Raw genomic sequence first — 20,768 nt, 5'->3', positions numbered from 1 at the left:
GCGGGAAGGCGACCCACTGGTTAAATTTACGGAAAGAGGCGGTGTCTAAGATTATGAGCTGGCGGGTCGGTGTTGCGCTGAAGCCGTCTCGCTAATGGTTGGCCACAGGGACGAGAACGAGTGTCGAAAATATGGGGAGAAAAGGCCTGTTTGGATCTAGGTCAAGTTTGAGACAAAGCTTGTATGCAGTAGAGGAAAGACTCGTGCACGAAAATGTAAAATTATTTTCTTTTTCCCTTGGATAAAAACGGTTACATCCAAGAACCAATCCTTCTATTGGCGAGATTATCCAGTGCGTTGTGTCAAAAGGTATATCCATAATAGTGGCTACCTCTTGGCTAGCCATCTTTCCCTCTCGCCATCATGCCCTACGAAATGGGCACGTGGTAGAGCACTACCGAGTCCGGAGGGGACGGTAGCATGCTGTCGACTTAAGTAGTATTACCTTTTAGCTTGAGTAGCCCTGGAAGTGTAGCCGTGGACAGGGGATCCCATGCTCGCTGGAGATATGCTCTGTTTGTCTGTGGGGTCGGTTTACTTTTGAGCCACCCGAACGTGAGGTATGCAGATAAAGATGCAATTGATCCCCGTTCAAGTGATGCACATTCTTCTCCTTGATAGCCCATATCAACTATTACCTGGTAGACTAATAGCTTTATGTTCCTGTGATGGCTGAAAAAATATCAACCAGTAGCGATGACCAGCCCATCAAGCCAGTGCAGATCCTATCCATGGGCCTGATCAGAACAGGTAAGTACCTTACCTTTCACTCAAAAAACGGACCGCACCGCCCACATGACGCAGCCTCCCTAATCACAAGATCAACCCCTCTGCAGGTTCTGCGTCGATCACCCAAGCCCTCACAACGCTGGGCTACAAAAACGTGCACCACGGCATCTCGGCGATCGCCGACCGGGAAAAATTCGCCCTCTTCTCCGCGGCCGCCGACGCGCACTTTTCCACGCTACCCACCTACACCGGCAAGGCCTTTTCGCGCGCCGACTGGGACGCCCTCTTTGGCGACTGCGAGGCCGTGACCGACATGGGATCCTTCTTTGCGCCGCACCTGATCGCCGCCTACCCGGACGCCAAGGTCATCCTGGTCGAGCGCGACGTCGATCGCTGGTTCGAGAGCACGGACCAGGCCATCTTCCAGACCACATGGGACTGGCGGAGTTTTTTCGTTGCGGATTTGCTAGGTCGGATGATGGGGTTGAGGGGGCATTTGACCATCCGCAAGGTGATGTTGGGATTCTTCGAGGCGAGAAATGTGAGAGAGGTGAGGGCGCATGCAAAGGAGAGATATCTAAGGCATATCGCTGAGGTGAAGGCTGCGGTGGCGCCCGAGAGGTTGCTCGTGTTTGACTTGAAGGACGGCTGGGAGCCACTGTGTGAGTTTCTTGGGAAAGATGTACCAGACGTGCCGTTTCCTGTGAAAAACGAGCGAAAGGAACACGTGGAGAGGGTCAGGAGAAAGCAAAAGGCGTTTGTGGGTGTCGTTCTGGGCAAGTTTGCTAGGTCGGCAATCCCGTGGGCTCTCGGTGTTGGAGCTTTTGCCATATGTTATGCCTGCTTGGACATGGGAAAGAAAGAGTTGGTTTCCAGGGCAGCCGCTGGTGCTCTGAGGATCAGCAGGATATGATTTATGATAGTGGTGGCTTTTCCGATCTGTCAAGCCATTGAGGATTCGTCATCATACCTATTCTAGCCTGTCAATATGATGTTCAAACAATGCGTTAGTGATTTGATTTTGGCTATGCTCACTCGTATTTGCTTGTCTGGTTGGCCTTGGACCACATGGTCAGTCACATTCTTGTTGTCTGCTCCCGTTGGCATTGACAAAACTCGATTCAAACTCTCAACGATAATATTCAGGAGCTCGCGAGGCTAGTCAACCATTGAGCCCAGACACCTTCGTCTTGATGGCCAATACGAAAGTCAACAAGACGATGTGGGAGGCTGCACGGGCAAAGAGAATTTTCCGCAGGATAAAAGAGACAAAGTTTGTCCAAGAGCTAGAATTTACCGACGGAATGTGGGAAATCCTTTGCGAGAATTGTGATGAGAGGAGTGTAGGACACAATTCTAAACATAAGCTTCCAGGTCCAGACATATTGCCACTGTTGGTAGTGCTCCTCTACCAAGACTCGAGACACCGTGTAACAGACTGCAGGTTCCTACTATGGATGTTTACCTACCCAACTTAAGAAAGGAATTGAGGCTCAGGGTTCTTCTGTCAAAGCGTAATCTCACCTTGCCAAGGCGTAACACATTTAGGCTCGTATTTTGATAGCCAGCGCTAATTGCAAGCCTAGTGCTGTATGTTCCAGGCGTCGGCAGGTCGTGCCTACGTTTCCGCGGGCCTAGTACGGATGCCAAGCTCGAAATAGGTTCAGGCTAAGGGAACAAGAGATCCAAACAATCCATCGAAACAACAGAAGGAAACGGCGGGATTCCATGGCGTTGTTAACCCCAGGGGGAAATGAGAATTATCGACCGCGCCAAGCATGGACCACGCACCGTCGATTTCCTGAGTATAAGCTAGCAATCTTTCATGTGGGATGTGTTTGTTGCTGATTTTAGCCAGTGACGACGACTATCCGGTGATTACACGGATTCAACAGCTCATCCAAGCGATGGGACAGGGGCGTTGACATGTTGACACGGACCATTCTTCACGTACAGAGACACCTGCCATCCAACTGTTTTTTTCATGGGAGATTGACGGGGAAAATTCTTTAGTCTCTGTTTTTGTCCTAGGCTCTCGCACGTTCGAAACAATCCGGTTGTTATCATATGGGAATGAGGATTCGTGGCCGATTTGTTTTCATGCACCGGGTCTGTTTCTCTAATCCATAGTTCAGGAAACAAGCAGCAAAATTAGAAGCCATAGTTCAGGAAACAAGCAGCAAAATTAGAAGCCGCTCTAGCAGGCTTCTAGAGGGATTCTTTACATTATTATGTATATAAACCTCATTCGATCTGCCCAAGATTCAACTTACATTCTTTCATCACCATCCTCAGCCATTCATTTGTCAGGGTAGTAGACTAACAACAAACAGGCCAACTCCAGTCGCTCATCAGCAGCAACATTCTTTTCTATTCAACTCGTCGCTCCTTTTTTTTGTTCAAAACACTTCAAACTTTGATCTATCCAACTGACAGCAATCATGCTTCGCAACGTCTGTCTCCTCGTCCTTCTCGGTCTTGCCCCGGCCCTGATTGCCGCTAGCCCGGTGCCTGACTACGGTTATGGCAGCTATGGCGGCGGTGAAGGAGGTGGTGGCTCTGTCAGCACGGGCGGCCCCGGCGGTCCTGGAGGTGGTGCGGGTGGTGCGGGTGGTTCCAAGGGACCTGGTGGTCCTGGGGGCCAGGGAGGTCCCGGCGGCCCCGGTGGTCCTGGTGGTCCGGCTGGCCCAGGTGGTTCAACTGGGCCCGGAGGCCCAAGTGCCTCGGGTGGTCCCAAAGGCCCTGGGGGTCCCGGAGGTCCCGGAGGTCAAGGGGGTTCTACCCCACCTGGCAGCAACGGTGGCGCAGTCAACTGTGACTACCCATCCAACCGTAACAACGCTGCTTGCACTGGCAAGGACACCAACCCTGGCGGCCCAATGATTCCAGTTGGAGGTTCAGGCTCAGTTAACTGTGACTACCCATCCAACCGCAACAACCCTGCTTGCACTACCACCACCACCACCACTGGCGGTGACAGCTCAGTCTGTGGTACGTATCTACTCAATCACTGTCTCTTGCGAAATCCTATAGTAAAATTAGAACATGCAAAGGATCAAGGCAGCTAACTTACAAACTCCAACCAGGCGACTACAACCCTTGCACCAACATGGCCTCGGGACCGGGCCAGGCCGGCCCCAACGCCGTTTGCGTCAACTGCGACTACCCCAGCAACGCGGGCAACATGGCCTGCAAGAGCAACACGGGCTTCCAGGCCAACTGCAACCTGTCACAGTTTGCTAACCTCAGCATCTGCGGCGGTTCGTGTTCTAGCAACACCACTCCCACACCTACCCCGTCGAACGACAGCCCCCCGGTCGAGACCGAGACACCCTACTCTGAGGCCCCAACCCCGGTCCCAACCCCGGTCGCTAGCGAAAACGTCCCGGCTGCCACTGCCACCCCCACCCCCATTCCCACGGACTACGCTCCTGCGACTGGCACTGACAGCGACTATGCTCCTGCTCCTACTAGCAGCGACTACTCTTCCTCGACCGACGATAGTGGAGACTACTCGGTCTCAGACGAGTACAGCCAGTAAAACAGAACAAGGACAGGAATATGCGGAATAGGGTGCGACCATCTATCTAGTGTGGCACCCACAAACCGCTGCCAAAGAAAATGTACTATGTACTATGCATGTACTATAGTTTGATATGAAACAAAAAATGAATGGAATTCTTTGGTTTTACTTCTTTTCAATTCTGCCAGTCTTATGCATGGTCAATCATGATGAACCGGGTGGTGGGCTTCATGGACAGGACGCGCGGACTTTCTTTCAACCATAAAACTATAAATGGCACGACGTCGGTTAGGTTACCAGAGTACTACAGTGGCGGAGGTCGTCACGAGTCACGAATCGCGAGGTTGCAATCAGGGTGGCATGAACCGACGCCCTAGGTAATTCTCCCAAATCCACAATAGGGGGTTTCGCAAGGCTCATGTTCAGGGAGTATGCCTAACGCGAGGTAGTACGCAACCTTCATCGGACTGTCATGTCCTTCGCTTAACCGTCGTTTGCGCGTAGATCGCAATCCGGAATTTCCGAACGATGTCATTCGACCCCCAACACTATTGAGGTTTAACAAATTCACCGACCGAACACTACCTTATCTTGGGTTTCCGAACGTCGTAGATCCACTTTTTAAAACAACACAAAGAACAGAAAGAAGATAAAAAGACAAGAGCTTGGCATTTGCGACGTCGAAGTTTTGTTCCATTCCGCCCTCAGGTATCCCCCCACCCACGTCATTCTTTCCATCACCCCAAACAAAAGCTGCTGTTTCGTTTCCTCAGCCTGCGCGCTAAGGGGCATCCTTAATCAATCACCATGCCTTCCTTCACGCAGACCTTTGCCCTGCTCACCACTCTGGGCGCTGCTGCCGTTTCCGGCGGTTCTGTCGTCGTCAAGCGCGAGCCATCCACCAAGAACGGTCCCGTGTCCGACTACTACACCCGCGTCAAGTATGGGATTCCCATCCCGCCTCAGCTGTCGGCTATTGTCAAGCGCGCCGGGATCGACACATCCTCCAAGCTGCGCAAGAGGCAACTGCTAGAAGAGCTGCAAGGGCAACACCAGGTGCAAGCTCAATCAGAACGGCAACAAAATAGCAGCATCTCTGCCATCCCCAGGAGGAACGACACGGAGTGGGTGAACAAGGTCGAGATTGGCACCCCGGCTCAGGCCCTGACCTTCCAGATCGACACGGGTTCGTCAGAGCTTTGGGTGTATGCCGACCCGAACCCCACCGCCACGGCCGCCAACCGTAGCACTTACAGCTCCTCGAAAAGCACCTCCGCATCCCTCATCCCCAACGTAGCTTGGAACAAAAGCTACTCCGGAGGGGAGGGAGTTTCCGGCAGCGCAGTCTACTACGACGTCGTCCGCGTTGGTGACATCGTCGCCCAGTCGCAGGCCGTGCTCCCTGCGACCCAAGCGTCTGCATCACTCGTAGAATCTCCATACGACGGCATCCTGGGTCTCAGCCTAGCCAACTACACTTCGGTGTTGTCGAGCAACGGGACATCTGTCCCTGAGGCTGATGCGCCGACCAGCTTCTTCATGACGGTCAAATCGTCACTCAAGGCGCCGCTTTTCGGCGTGGACCTGAAGCAGAACGAAGAGAGCTACTTTGACTTTGGCATTGTGCCCATGAACCGCTACCGCGGCAAGGTCGGCTGGGCACCCGTGCTTCGCGACCTTTCTAACGGTGCGAGGTTCAGAAATTGGAATATGACGGCATCAGGATACGCGATCGGCAACGCAACGGCTTCCAACCTTACAACGGCGTACATGACCGGCGTCGTCGACACGGGAACCACCTTGATGTACCTCGACCAGCCCATTGTGCAAGAATATTACAGCAACATCGCCGGGTCCAGGTACGACGCCAACCTGACCGCATGGCTTTTCCCTTGCAACCAAAAAAAACCGCTTCCCGATTTCTCCTTTGGTGTCGGGGACGCCCCTGACGTCACCCTCATCACCGTTCCGGGCAGATATTTCAACTGGTCGGTCCATGATAACGTCACCTGGGAGTGTTACGGTGGTCTTCAAGAGGCGTATGACTACAAAGGTGGCAAGCTTTCACTGTTTGGTTCTGTGGCGATGAAGGCCGCCTATATCATTTTTGAGGACAATCGCCCGGCCTCGGAGCCTAGGATTGGCTGGGCTGCCAAGGATCTCAAATTCTAAGTGCCCAAAGAAACGGGACTCCGCTTAATACGTAGCTGTAATGAACAAAAGAAAATGTGTGAAGAGGCCAGGGTCAGCTAACTACCTAGGTAGGTAGGTATCTCGGTCGCATGACAGGAAGTAGCTTTTATCTTTCAAAGAAACAAAAAGAAAAAAAAATAAAAAGAAAAAATCACAGTCAATATCGTGGCTCTCCGAAATCCTATCGTCGTGTCGCTCTATCCTGAAGCTGATCTCTGCATGGTCTGGCAGATTGCCCTTCCTTCCAGGTAGTAGTATCTCTTGTATCCTCAAGAGTCACCGTGACTAGCACCCTCACCATCCCATCCACCCATTCCAGTATCTCTGGAGATTCCAAGCCTCCAAGATCGATTGTTTCCTGTGGAAGACTATCCAAGTGGCTGACTAGGCTGGTTTTGTGACGCAACTGGGCCTCAGTTTCATCAAGTCCATCTGTTCCCTGGGTTGCGCACTAGCCACGGAAGGGTGGTTATTGCAGCCAAAAGAAGGTACTCGGGAATTTGACGGCCTCCGATCAGTTGCTGGGCAGACTTTAATACGTTTAGACCTCCGAAGTGCAGCTTTTAAAACTCATACAAGCATTTATTGGAATCTTTGCATTGGATCTGAACTATCTTTTTTCCAGTTCTAAAATAACTATTTACATGATTGAAAATGGCATTGTGAAGCTATGCATTTGCTGATTAACGTTGCGTACCCCCTGACCGACACCCCCCCGACCGACACCCCCCCGACCGACACCCAACAACGAACAATAACGAAAGAACCCCTTTATAACCGGATTTAAATATAAAACTATCAACGCACAACACTCCAATCATTTTCAAGCTCTCCCGGTTTATCAGCCTTTTCTCCATTATTTAAAATACTTAATTTTTCCCTATTGTTTTTCTGTAATCTACAAATAATTTTTTTGCTAACTAAAAACTCGTTTGGATCCGAGACCACTTTTCTTTCTGCCGGTTATATTACCTCCAATTAGGTTTTTAATAAGTTAATTTTTTATTGGGCTTTAACCATTAAGGATTTTGCAAATAAATAACAACGGGTCTTTGATTGTTTAAATTGGATTTTCCAGTATTTTATTTTTTGCAAATTGTTATTTTTAATAATAAAGGTTTTCAAACGGTTTAATTAAATTTACCGGTCATAATACCGTCGTACGCCACGCAAATTTGATAATATATATTATAAATATTTTTACCTGGCTTTTGGATAAAAAAATAAAACTTCCTTTTTCCAATAACCGTTCAACAGCAAAATTGGCTAATAAATTCAAATTAACGTTTATAATTTTTTAACGGTTTAAAAACCGGTAAGTCCGATAATTAAAAAACATGCAACGAATCAAGGGGTAGTCTCAGTGCTCAGACTAGACCCCCCTGCGTTGCAGGGTGGACCGGGCGCTCCATGTACCTTTCAGCCACACGGCTTTTCGACCAATTAAATTGGGCGAAAAGATCGCGCCCGTTCTAATCTGAGGACATATTGTCGATTTTCGTCGCAAGCGACAGAATGATACAGTATACGCACTGTGTATACACTGTGTATGCACTGTATAAGCAACGGCGATACAGTTAAAACACTGTGTATTTATTTATTAATAAATATTTAATTAAATAAAAATGGTAAAAATAGAATAAAAATATCGTTATAAAGCTTGGAATTAAGGCTTTTTAATGGTCAAAACCTTATATTTATATACGTTATATAAAAATTAAGATAAAATTAAATAATAATATTATTATTTTTAACGCCCTATTTAAAAATTTATATATAAATAATAATATATATAAACTTTTTATTTATATAAAATAATTAGTATAATTATAATAGCCCCCACGTATAATTTACTTTTCCAAATTATCGTTCGTTAATTTTTTATTTATATAAATATACGTTAAATTTAACATTTTATATAAATATTTAATAATTAATATATTTATTAATAAAAGGTTTTATAAGAAAGAAATTCGATATAATAAAGTTTTCATATAATTATATATAATAATATAGTAACGTATATTTTTTTATTTAGATTAAAATAAATATAAAATAAAATTTAAAAATATGTAAATTTTATTAAATTTATATATAAAATATACAATTTAAACAATATTAAAAATTTTTTTGAACGTGGACGTTTGTTTATACCGGTTATATAATCGTTGAAATTTTGGTGTTAATATCGTTAAAATTGGTAAAAATATAAACCCGTTTCGATTACAAAATTTATTAAAAATATTTAATATTTTACCTATTCGATTATTTAACACCTTATATTACGTAATATATTAATAAAAATTTATATATATAATATATACGTATATATAACCCTTTACGTACAAGAATTTTTAAATTATATTTAAAAATAAAAATATAATTAAAAAAAATCAAAAAATTTCAATTTTTTTTAAAAACCCAACCTCCATTTGCGAATTAAGGCCACCCATATCCCAATTCGACCAATATAACGATTAAAAATATAAATTTAATCGTTATTAATTATTTTGCTAATTATTATATCCAACGTACAAACCGTATATTTTTACGATTTTTATTTAATTAATTATAACGGAGTGTCGGTCGCCGAAATGCCGAAATTACCTCCATTTGCGACGAAAATAAACAAGTTGTCCTTAGACCTAAACCAGAGTGATCTTTGGTTGGACCCACAGGTACAAGCAAAGCCACCAATTGAGCCACGGCTCAATTAGTGGAGCTCGCGTTTAGGGATAAGCCCTGAGACTACCTTAGACCTGAACCGCTGTGATCTTTGTGTTTGGACCCACAGGTACAAAGTAAAGCCACCAATTAAGCCACAGCTCAATTGGGATCGCGCCGTTCAGGGATGAGCCCTGAGACTAATCAAGGGGTAAATATAAAAATTAAATATCATTTTAAAAGATTAAAAAATATAAAATCGTCCGTAATTTGAAATTCGTAATCGTCGAAAATTAATAATTGTTTTTAAAGGTTAAATGTTGGATATACGGAATAAATATTTTTTTAACCATTTAATAACCGTTCTATTATTTCTCCACCCGTTTTTAATTAATACAAAATTACCAATTATCAAAAACATTTAAATCCGTTAAAACCATTATTATCATACGTTTTTTCCTTTAAATACAAAGAAAAAAGTAAAATAATTCCCATAACCGATATATATTCGATTATATTTATCCAACTCCGCGTTTCGGGCTTTTTTAATCATAACGGTCGAATTCCGTTTAAACTTAATACGAAACCATCAAAATTTTTATTTTCCATTATATTAATCTTATCCATGTTCTAACAATTTTCGGATTTGAAAATAACAATAAAGGATATTATAATATAAAATCACCAAAATATAATTATTTTCGTAATAACGCTGTTAACTCGGGCGCTTTTTATTCGACGGGGTTTTTAAATTTAAAAAATTAAATAACGAATGAAAAATCGGATTATCCAATGTTTTCCAAAACCTTTTATTTTTTCGGCAGTTTAAAAAATCCGTTTGGTAAAAAAACGTAATTTTTGGTGCGTTGGTGGAAAATTTAAAACGGTTTGTGCAAATATTTGATCGCTTAAATATTTTCCTATTTTTCTTTAAAAATTTTCAAAAAGGTTTTTGGGCTTATTTATATAATTATATACCATTAATACGTTCGTAAAATATTTTTAGGAATTTCCCATTTTCGGGAGGTTTTAGTAATTGGTTCGCCATTATTAACATTATTAATGGCTAAAATAAACTGGTTTTCGGTATATTGTTACGACCAGACAATTGGGCCGGAACTAGGAAGGCCAGGTGGGGTTACACCCCTCCTGACGATAACAGATCAAGAAAACAGCGACCGGTAGGAAACAGGATTACATAAGGACTTAGTTACGTGACATTACGTGACCACTAAGGTATGATTTGGGGTAATTTGTAAAATTTCGATTAGGAATCACAGATCAAACAGATCAAGGGAGATTACGTTTAGGATATTGACTATATAAAACACGCTTATTACCATGTAAATAGAATTTAGCCTGAAATTGTTTAGCAGCAATTAACTTGTATCCAATTTACTACCTACCCAGGAATCGATTATAATTTTACCCCAGTTATTAGGAATTCCAATTACCCAATTTAGACGTTCAATTGTTTTAACCCACTGTATTTTACCATAAGAACAGGTTACCCGATATTTTAATCGTAATATTTTAATTATTCCTATTTAATATTTTGCTTTAAAATATACCGAGCAGTACCGCCGAAATAATATTTTCCAATAGGACCACCCCTTAAACCCCCTTTACCACCAACGTTCCGGCCAACGCTGACGCTTTACGTTAGATGGTCGCGACGTTCTAAGCCGAAAATCGACAATTTTAAGAACGAATGACCGAATAAATTAACCGAACTAATAAAAATAGTATTAAATATCCTTTACCTACCCCTTTTAATGGCACCCCAGGTACCTTTTAGGGATTTTTTATTGGAACCCGGGCCTACCTCCACTTCAACGAGGATAATTTCGATAGCGATATAGATAAGGTTGCTTACGCAATCTCGTTTTTAAAAAACGACGCGTTCGCTTGATTCGAACCTATTTTGCGAGATTATTTGGACCATAACGAAAAGAAGAACCGTAAGGTTAAAATTAACCGTATTTTCGACGATTACGAGAATTTCGAAAAATGTTTTAAGGGAGTATTCGGTAACCCAAACGAGGAACGTACGGCTAAACGTAAACTGGTACGCTTTACCCAGACCAAATCGGTATTAAAATATGCCAGTAAATTCCGACAAATTACCGCCAAATTACTATGGGGCCCCGAAGCCCTAACGGTACGTTTTTATGCAGAATTTAAAAAAAAAGTTAAAAACGAGTTTGTTAAGGAAAAACGACCCGATACCTTAACCGAATACGTAAAATTAACAATTAAAATTAATAACCGATTTTACGAAAGAAAGTTGGAACGGCGCGAAGGCCGTAGCGTATGGGGATCAGTTTTGCGATAAACCAATACCGGACGCAAATATTAATACCCCAAACCGCTTCGCCAGCATAATACCGCGTACGGAACGTATAACGGACCTATGGATTTTAACGCGATACAATATAAAAAACTTCGCAAAAATCCCAAAAATGGCAAATATTTTAAATATGATAAAATAGGACATATCGCAAAAAATTGTCCTGGAAATTAGAATAATACCCCCGGTTTTACTATCGATTTTAAAGGCAAACCCGAAAAGCTACGAGGGTTTAACGCTACCAGTTACCAATAGATACAACCTAACCAATATAATTTAATAAGCTGGACCACCTATTACGACGACAATTGTATAATTTACAACAATTCCAAAATGGACGTAGAATGGTACCCTTAAAAGCTACGAGGCACCCGAATATTAATAGTAGAAAACCGAATATTTATAGGAATAAGACCACCAATTAATTTATATTAACAAAATACCACCCTACCCAAGCTTACCGATTCGAACTTTTCGGAGGACTTAAATACGGAATTATTGGAATAAACCCACCGTATTAGAATAACCAACTAATTTTTAATCGAAAAATTTTCTAATAACGCCTTAAGCGAAGAATTAAGCGACGAAAAAAAAATAATTCCAAACTGTTACAGCGCGGAAAAAGTTAACGATCCTTACAAATATAGCAAAAAACAAATCGATTTATACCGAGACGACCAATTAATTTAATTTCCAGGATATAATTTAATGCAACAAAAATAAAACCTTTTAAAAAACCCGGACCCCACGTTTGGAAACCACCCGATATTCGATATTAAATACCCAAAATACCTTTAAACCTTTTGGGCCGAATGTTTCCGAAACAATTGTGAAATCCATATAAGCAAAAAGATTTACCATAACTTCTTCCCTCGACGACGACTGATTACCGGAATTAACGAAATCTATACGATTTAGGAATTACCTAATTGGGAAATTAAAATTAGGCTTCGAGACGAGCCAGTAGTAATTTTTACGCCAAGCAACGAATACCCTATGGCATGCTGTAATCAAGCAGGTCCCCCATGGTACGAATATATACGCAATATATACAAAGTCCATATATTAACCAAGGTATAGGATTGGCACGTACGAAAATAACGATACCAAATACCCGTTCCTATAACCAAGATCGTATGGGATTCGAAAATAAAAAATAAACAAACGCCTACGAACGCGTATAAAACGCCTATACCAAGGAAGCACTCCTTCGACGGAATAATAATAAGAAATAGCCTTACACCCAAAAATAAAAGAAATAAGGACCCACGACGCGAATCCAGCAAACTAAAAAACTAAGGTAACCAGACGGTATAGGGTACCGGAAGGCGAAAATAATAAAAACGGAACAAAAAACCCTGAACGTTACGCGAAATACGACAGCAAAATACGAACATATATTTTTCAATATACAATTCGGTGGAAAACCCATACGAGCATTTTTCGACAGTGGAGTATAAAGTAATTATATATTATATTACCAAAGGTCGTGGCGGAACGACGGATATTTTGGTAACAAAAAAAAAAACCATACCAATTGCAAACCGTAAAAGGAAAAGCAGTTTTATACGGGAACGGTACCATCGAAACAGAGACCGTATACCTTTGGATGGAAAATTATAGACGAAAGGAACGAATTACTTTAAATATTACGGAAATAGGGGATAAGGATATAATTTTAGGAATTTCTTGGTTTAGGAAAAATAACCCTAGGATAAATTGGACAACCGGCCAAATCTCATGGAAAAAGTATTTAAATATTAAACAATTTCCAGTCTGAAAAGGTTTATATAGGAAGCGTAGGGTACGGAGGAACCAAATAAAATAAATGGCGTACTTACAGGGAGGATGATTAACCCCGAAGCCAATATCGGAAAAAAGGCGACTATCTATAAACTAAAACCGATCCAGTTATACAATACTAATTACGGACGAACCAGCCAAAAACGGTAAAATTCCAGAAGAATACCAGATGTATATCCGATTATTTAGCCCAAAATTCGAAACAAGATTACCCGAATACAGTCCATTCGACCACGAAATACCATTAAAAAAAGGAACCCAACCAAAATTCCACAAAATATATGGTCTAAACCCGATACAAATGGAGATATTAAACGAATATTTCGAAAAAAAACCTTAAAAAAGGATATATTAGACCATCGACGTTACCAGTAGGATACCCAATCCTCTTCGTACCAAAAAAAAACGGAAAATTACGATTATGCGTGGATTACAAACAATTAAACGATATTACCATAAAAAATTATTATCCATTCCCGCTAATCGGAGAATTTCGAAGTATATTTTATTAAACGAAATGGTTTACGATATTAAATTTTAAGGGAGCATACAATTTAATCCGTATAAAGGAAGGCGAAAAATGGAAAACCGCGTTTCGTACCAGGCGAGGATATTACGAATATTTGGTAATGCCTTTCGGATTTACCAACGCCCCAGCAACCTTCCAAACCATAATTAACCATATTTTCCGGAAATGCTTAAATATTTTCGTCGTTATTTACCTGGACGATATTTTCGTTTTTTCCAAAACGTTGGAGGAATATAAGCAATACGTTCGTACGGTTTTACAAAAGTTATAAAACGCCAAATTTTTAATTAAGCCCGACAAATGTATTTTTTACAGTAAATAAATTAATTTCTTAAAATATACCATCGTTTCTGGAAAAATTAGGATAAAAAAATCGAAAATCTAAACAATAAAGGAATAGTTTTAACCGCAAAATGTAAAAGACGTTCGAACTTTCCTCGGATTCGTAAACTTTTACAGGAAATTTATTAAGGGATACGGCGCGATTGCCACCCTATTGACCAATATAACCAAAAAGGATTTAGAATTTCAGTGGACGGAATAAATATAACAGGCCTTCGAACAATTACGAGACGTAATGGCACGAAAACCGATTTTTAAAATACCAGACCCAACGAAATTTTTCGAAGTCGAAACCGACGTATCCGATTACGTAATCGGAAGACAATTTAGCTAACGAAATAAAGAAGGAAAATTGCACCCTTGCGCCTTTTTTTCCCAAAAGCTATACGGGCTAGAATTTAACTACCAAATTTACGATAAAGAATTTATAACTATTATTCGAATATTCGAAAAATGGAAACTACAATTATCCGGAATTAAATACGAAATGTTAGTTTATACGGATTATAAAAACCTAACCCATTTTACCATTAGCAAAATGTTGAACAAACGACAAATCCGATGGTTAAAATTCCTATTAAAATTCCATTTTAGGATCGTATACCGGAAAAGAATAGAAAACGGCAGGGCCGATGCCCTTAACCGGAAGCCAAACCACGAAAACACAATACCAGAGGAAATACGCGTTATCCTTACGATAAACGAAAACGGAAACCTTTTACCAGTACACCGAAATCTTATAACGATAAATACAACGATTACACCCGAAAAAATACGGAAAATTTACGAAAGTAAAGCACACGGACATTAAAGAATTTCCAAAACATGGAAACGGTTAAAACAGCATTATAATTTTAAAGGAATACGATAAAAAGTACGAAAAACCATTAAAGATTGCAAACTTTGCGCCAAAAATAAATTAGTAAAATATAAACCCTATAGGTTATTACAACCATTATCAGCCCCTGACAAAGTTTAATAAACTATTATAATGGATTTTATCGTTAAATTACCACCTTCGGAAGAACTATTTACTAAGACCAAATACGATAGTATATTAGTTATAATAGACAAATTTACTAAATATGCCTATTTCCTACCCTATAAAAAAAGCAGCAACGCTGAAAAAATCGCCTATATATTTTTACGAATAATTGTTAACAATTACGGATTACCAAAAAATATTATTACCGATAAAAACAAGCTTTTCATATTAAAATTCTGGAAATTATTAATAGAATAGCTAGGAACCAATTATAAGCTATTAACAGCATTTTACCCCCAGACGGACGGATAAATAAAACGAGCCAATTAGATATTCGAACAATACTTAAGATATTACGTAAACCACAAGCAAAACGATTGGGTACGGTTATTACCTACAGTACAATTCGCCTACAACAATTTAAAGAACGAAAATATTAAAACAACCCCGTTTTATGCCAATTATGGGTTTAATCCTACCGTATATGGAAAACCCAAAACAACCATTACGGTACCGCGAACCGACAAACAAGTAAACGAATTACGATAATTATATAAAAAATTCCAATAGGAATTAAAATTCGTACGAAAAAAAATAATAAAATACGCCAACCAATATCGGATAAAGGGACCATCCTTTAAAGAAGGAAATAACGTTTACCTTATTCGACGCAACATTAAAATACAGCGACCAAACAGCAAATTTAATTTTAAAAAATTTGGACCTTTTAAAATTAATAAAAAAATTAACGATACCAATTACAGACTGTTATTACCAAATACTATAAAAATCCACCCGACATTTTATATATTACTATTGGAACCAATACCACACGGTACCAACACACAAAAAACGATCGAGGTCGACGTACAAAAAACTTACGAAATAAAACGAATATTAAACCACAAACGCAATTACGGAAAAACGGAATATTTTGTTAAATGGAAAAATTACGGATACGAAAAAAATATTTGGGAACTTTTTAGCCATTTTCAGGATTACCAGAAACCGTTCCGCCAATATTACCAGGAATTGGATTTGCGAGCAAATTAGCTAAAAAAAAAAGGAAAACCTAAGAAAATACTACCTACCATTTCCAAAAAATAAGGACCGATTAGGATTCGAAACCATACTACGAAACGAGCTTGCGAAAAAAACAATTAGCATATACTACAAATTAGAATATACGAATAAAACAATTTACCAATAGGATACCGCGCGAAAACATCCATTTCGTCCAATAAAAAAGGATTTAAAGGACCTATTAGAAAAAACGAATCCCAAACAAAATTAAAATCCGGAAAAAGCGATTTCAGGGACATTTTAGGAAGAATTTCGGTTAATCGCCGCCGTTCTTCCCGCTTTGCCTCCTTACGTTCCACGCAATCCAATTTTTCCAAATCGTTAATTCCGCGAAATATAGTTCGTATTATTTTTTCAAACCACAATTTTTTTTATTTTCGCAAACGAAACAATTTCGCCTGCTGCGTATGGATTTGCTTTTCGAACGTTTCAACTTCCGCGTCCAATTTTAAATATTAACGACCGATATGCCGGATTTAAATAGCGGATAAACCCAATATATTATACCCGAAATGGTTGGAACGGATACATTCCACGCAACGAACCGAATTTTGGGGAGATACCTGATAAAACGTTATATTTTTGGTATAATAAGGATTACAGGAAGGCATTTTAACAATATTAGTCGATAATAAGGAAAAAAGGAGGGCGTGGCGACGTTTTGTCAACGAGCGATTGAATTTCGATTTAATTATGCGATTAAATATGGCGTAAAAAAGTTAATAAGGAAGGAACCAGGAACGAATAATAAAGATTAAGGGAATATAAACTATTTAAGGCCAAAGGGATTTGGCTAAAAGAAAGGAGATTTAATATTACGACCAGATAATTGGGCCGGAATTAGGAAGGCCAGGTAGGGTTACACCCCTTCTAACGATAACAGATTAAAAAAATAACGACCGGTAGAAAATAGGATTATATAAGGATTTAATTACGTAATATTACGTAATTACCAAGGTATAATTTGGGGTGATTTGTAAAACCTCGATTAGGAATTACAGATCAAACAGATTAAGGGAAATTACGTTTAGGATATTAACTATATAAAATACGTTTATTACCATGTAAATAGAATTTAGCTTGAGATTGCTTAGCAGCAATCAACTTGTATCCAATTTACTACCTACCCAGGAATCGATTATAACTTCACCCCAGTCATTAGGAATCCCAGTTACCCAGTTTAGACGTTTAGTTGCTTTAACCCACTGTACTTTACCATAAGAACAGGTTACCCGATACCTTGATCGTAACATATATTATTTTATTGGAAAGTAAGGAAATAAAATTAGAAGAAAGAGAGTTTAAAAATGAAGAATTTATCGAAATATTTATAAAATAATACGAATGGTAAAAATAATAACGTGTTTATTTTTGGATGTCGGTCGGGGGGGTGTCGGTCAGGGGGTATGCAACGTTATCTGGTCAGCTGGTCATAGACCTTGTCTAAGCGTAGTGATCTGGGTTTTGAAACAAATAACTAGTGAGAACCGATGTATCTAATCATCTCTGTCTATCCTATAAGTACACAGGCAAACAATCTGCAATTCGTTCTAATACAAAAGAAATGGGGTTGTGTGGATTCTTGGGTATCTACCCAGCTGGGGATCCCAACCCAAGTGCGATAATCACTAATATTCCAGCATAATTAAGGATTCTTTCTTAACATATATTCATACCCAGCATCCTTGGTTCTGTAAAGACTGTCCATACGATTCTTATGATCATACGTGGCGTGATAATTGTGGCCACGATGGGCCCGCCTGTGATGACTTTCAAATTCAGGCCAGGAATTTAGGTATTGCTGACAAGCCAAGCAATGCACAGGTGGCCGATCTTCAGGTGTCTTTGGTGTCCAGCTGAGAGTAGCATCAAGAACCTTGGCATCATACGTGACGTGAAACTTCTTGCCTCGATGCGCCACCTTGTGATGGTCCAGAAATTCAGACCAGCGGTTGGAAGTCATCGAACAAGCCAAGCATCTTATTGGTGGCAGACCTTTGGCTGTCTTTGGTGCCAACCGATCGACTTCAGTGCTCTGCGCGCCGAGAGATCCGGGCTGGCCAAGGGCCTGGAGTTGACCGGTTTCATGCGCTTGGTTGGCAGCGGAGTTGACCGTGGTGGGGGCAGCAAAGGCACAAACGGCCAGCAGGGCCAGGACCTTGACAATATTGAAAGTCCGCATTTCGGAAACAGGAAATGGTCTCCAATAAGAAAAGGTTGGTTAACGCAGAAATTAACAGAATTTTCAAAGATATAGCGACATTAGAGAATATAATATAAAGGAACATCACGCAAAAGTAAACGGGGAGTGAGTTTGTAAATTAGTCGGAGCGAAGGCATTATATATGTTTTTATGATTCCATGCTGTACCTGCTTATTTGGGTCCTTGATCTGCTTCGCCAGCATCACCGGGGCCTACCTCGTCGTATACTATTAATACGCGATTAACGAATAGGGATGCATCGAAAAGTGTTGCTCTTCAATTCGCTGCACTGTCTATCCACAAATCATGCATTCAAATTGAGTCGATCTTGGATCTTGTAAATAGGTTATTTTTGAGTCGGGATCGCCATTTTTCTCATTGTCGGGGTGGAACTGGGCTGGCTACGGGCCTGGGGTCGACCTTTTTATCACAACTTTGAAGGGCGGCAACGTGAACTAGGGCGGGAAGGGCTCAAGTAACGACGGTCAGTGGGCCCAGGAGCTGAGCAATCCTGAAAAAACTTGATTAGGAAAGCAGACCAGAAGGCCTTTGTACAGGCAAAGTTAAGCAATAATCGTGGGCCTATTTGCGAAATGGAAGTAAATTTGAATGACAAAAGAGCAGACAAAATGTGTTTGTTATGATGTTATCTAACTTGTAAGGGGAACGCCCATAATTCAGCTATACGTTTATATCCTTGTTAGGCATGGGGTCCTACCACTCCTTTCTATAATTTGATTTATTTCTGATCAGCTTGATTCAAGCACTGGGCTCTTCCGTAGTACTATCCTGATTCGTACAGCAAATCCTCGGTGTCTGCACTGGGCAATAAACTTTGCTGCGTTGGTACAGTGCTATAAATACTCCATCGACATTGCCGACATTAGACACCATAGTATTCCTGTAATTACAACCTTGTACCAAAAACTATCAAGTTGATGATTCGTGTCAGTAACTCCCGCCTTGAAATATTACTAAGGGTATTCATCAGAACAACTTCTACGAGGAATATCGACACGCAAATTTCCGTTCGAGGAGGCGTCCCTAAACTTGACCTGAACCGCACTGAACTGCCCTAAACTGTCACCTAATTGCAGTGACAGACCCTAAGCTGATTTAAACTAGTTTAAAATTTACGTCAAATAACACAAAATGGCGCTAGTTTCCCTTGTAAACTATATCGTCTGACATCTGAAATAGTCGTAGCACAGTCAATTGAGCTTCGAGAAGCTTGAAATGTGTTTTTAGTCAAAGGGATTATTCCGAAACGCAAAACTCTCCCCCCGCCTCAGTATCTGTGGAGAGTTCTCCTATTGTTACGGTGTATGATGGAGTAGCCCAATGACCTGGTTACAAAGGGGAGTAGACAACCGTACTCGTCTCCGTACCAGGGATATACTATCCAGTTATAATCGTTATCATTTTGACTGGGTATGGATATTTCAGCGCAGGACTCCGCGAAATCACCGCAGGTATATCCACTTTACAATACAAATAACGAATGGTACGTACACAATTGTGAGCCACAAACCCTAAAAGCCACACAGGCTTCCCAAGTGCCAACGTGCCCGTCCCCCTGTCCGTCGGTCGCAAGGTAATCATTTACATGATTCTTTGCATTTCTCTAATTACGACAGACATATATATTGAGAAAAGTATAGACGAATATACTGTAATTAAATCGGGATATAGAGCTTCTTAAGTCGAATTCCTGTGCGGCTGTGTTAATCACAATTAAAATAATGCAAAAAAATGGTGCAAAAATTGCCCATCGGAAGCCTGTGCGGCTTTGACTGGCGTGATGTACTGGTAATTAGTTGCACTATAATGTGGATATACCTGCAGTGATATAGCGGAATCCTGCGCTGAAATAACAACACCCCATTTATTTTGCAGTTTCGTAGACACAACCAGCCCGGCGCATCGGAGTTCCAAATCCTACACTGGGTGATGGTATGGTTTTTTAAGATATTTGGCCGAAATTGGGCTTGGCCGGTTTTGTTCATGGATTTCTTCTGTTATTGTTCTTCCTATCTTTCCTATCACTATAGAGAGTATATAAAGCGGCATCCACGGCTTAAACGTTTTGCTGTGTCTTACAGTCAACTGCAATTAGAGTCTCAGGTGAAATTATGCGACCAATAGCTGGTCCAAATTTTACTCGGCCACCAATTGTGGCCCTTGGAGATGCAAGCTTGCGTTTCCTGGCGACTCTATTGGGTGTCATTATTCTGAATATCAATTGGTCGACTTCTAGGTTTTGGATAACCACTAAGTAACGCCAGATGCTAAGTAACATGGTTGGTATCCTAAGCACCCCCCTGCTGACCAATTGTTATTCCATGCAGCACGTGCAGTCCCTCC

General features: G+C 40.9%; 3 protein-coding genes across 3 annotated transcripts; all 3 read left to right on the top strand.

Annotated features, from left to right (window-relative positions):
* Positions 1 to 668: 668 nt before the first annotated feature.
* On the top strand, positions 669 to 1,642 carry PgNI_12140 (uncharacterized protein; the record flags this gene model as incomplete). The annotated part of the gene is made up of 2 exons (XM_031132095.1): positions 669 to 750; positions 837 to 1,642. The coding sequence occupies 2 exons, from the start codon at positions 669 to 671 to the stop codon at positions 1,640 to 1,642; spliced, it is 888 nt and encodes a 295-aa protein (XP_030977257.1).
* Positions 1,643 to 3,170: 1,528 nt separating this feature from the next.
* On the top strand, positions 3,171 to 4,270 carry PgNI_12139 (uncharacterized protein; the record flags this gene model as incomplete). The annotated part of the gene is made up of 3 exons (XM_031132094.1): positions 3,171 to 3,324; positions 3,379 to 3,720; positions 3,816 to 4,270. 3 exons carry the CDS (start codon positions 3,171 to 3,173, stop codon positions 4,268 to 4,270), a joined length of 951 nt encoding a protein of 316 aa, XP_030977067.1.
* Positions 4,271 to 5,059: 789 nt separating this feature from the next.
* PgNI_12138 (uncharacterized protein) lies at positions 5,060 to 6,424 on the top strand (the record flags this gene model as incomplete). The annotated part of the gene is made up of 1 exon (XM_031132093.1): positions 5,060 to 6,424. The coding sequence occupies one exon, from the start codon at positions 5,060 to 5,062 to the stop codon at positions 6,422 to 6,424; it is 1,365 nt and encodes a 454-aa protein (XP_030977066.1).
* Between the last annotated feature and the right edge of the window lie 14,344 nt (positions 6,425 to 20,768).

Source organism: Pyricularia grisea (genome assembly GCF_004355905.1).
Source record: "Pyricularia grisea strain NI907 chromosome Unknown Pyricularia_grisea_NI907_Scaffold_8, whole genome shotgun sequence".
In the NCBI taxonomy this organism is placed as follows: domain Eukaryota; kingdom Fungi; phylum Ascomycota; class Sordariomycetes; order Magnaporthales; family Pyriculariaceae; genus Pyricularia; species Pyricularia grisea.
Note: the sequence above shows the minus strand (reverse complement) of the source record. Positions and strands in the feature narration are given on the sequence as shown.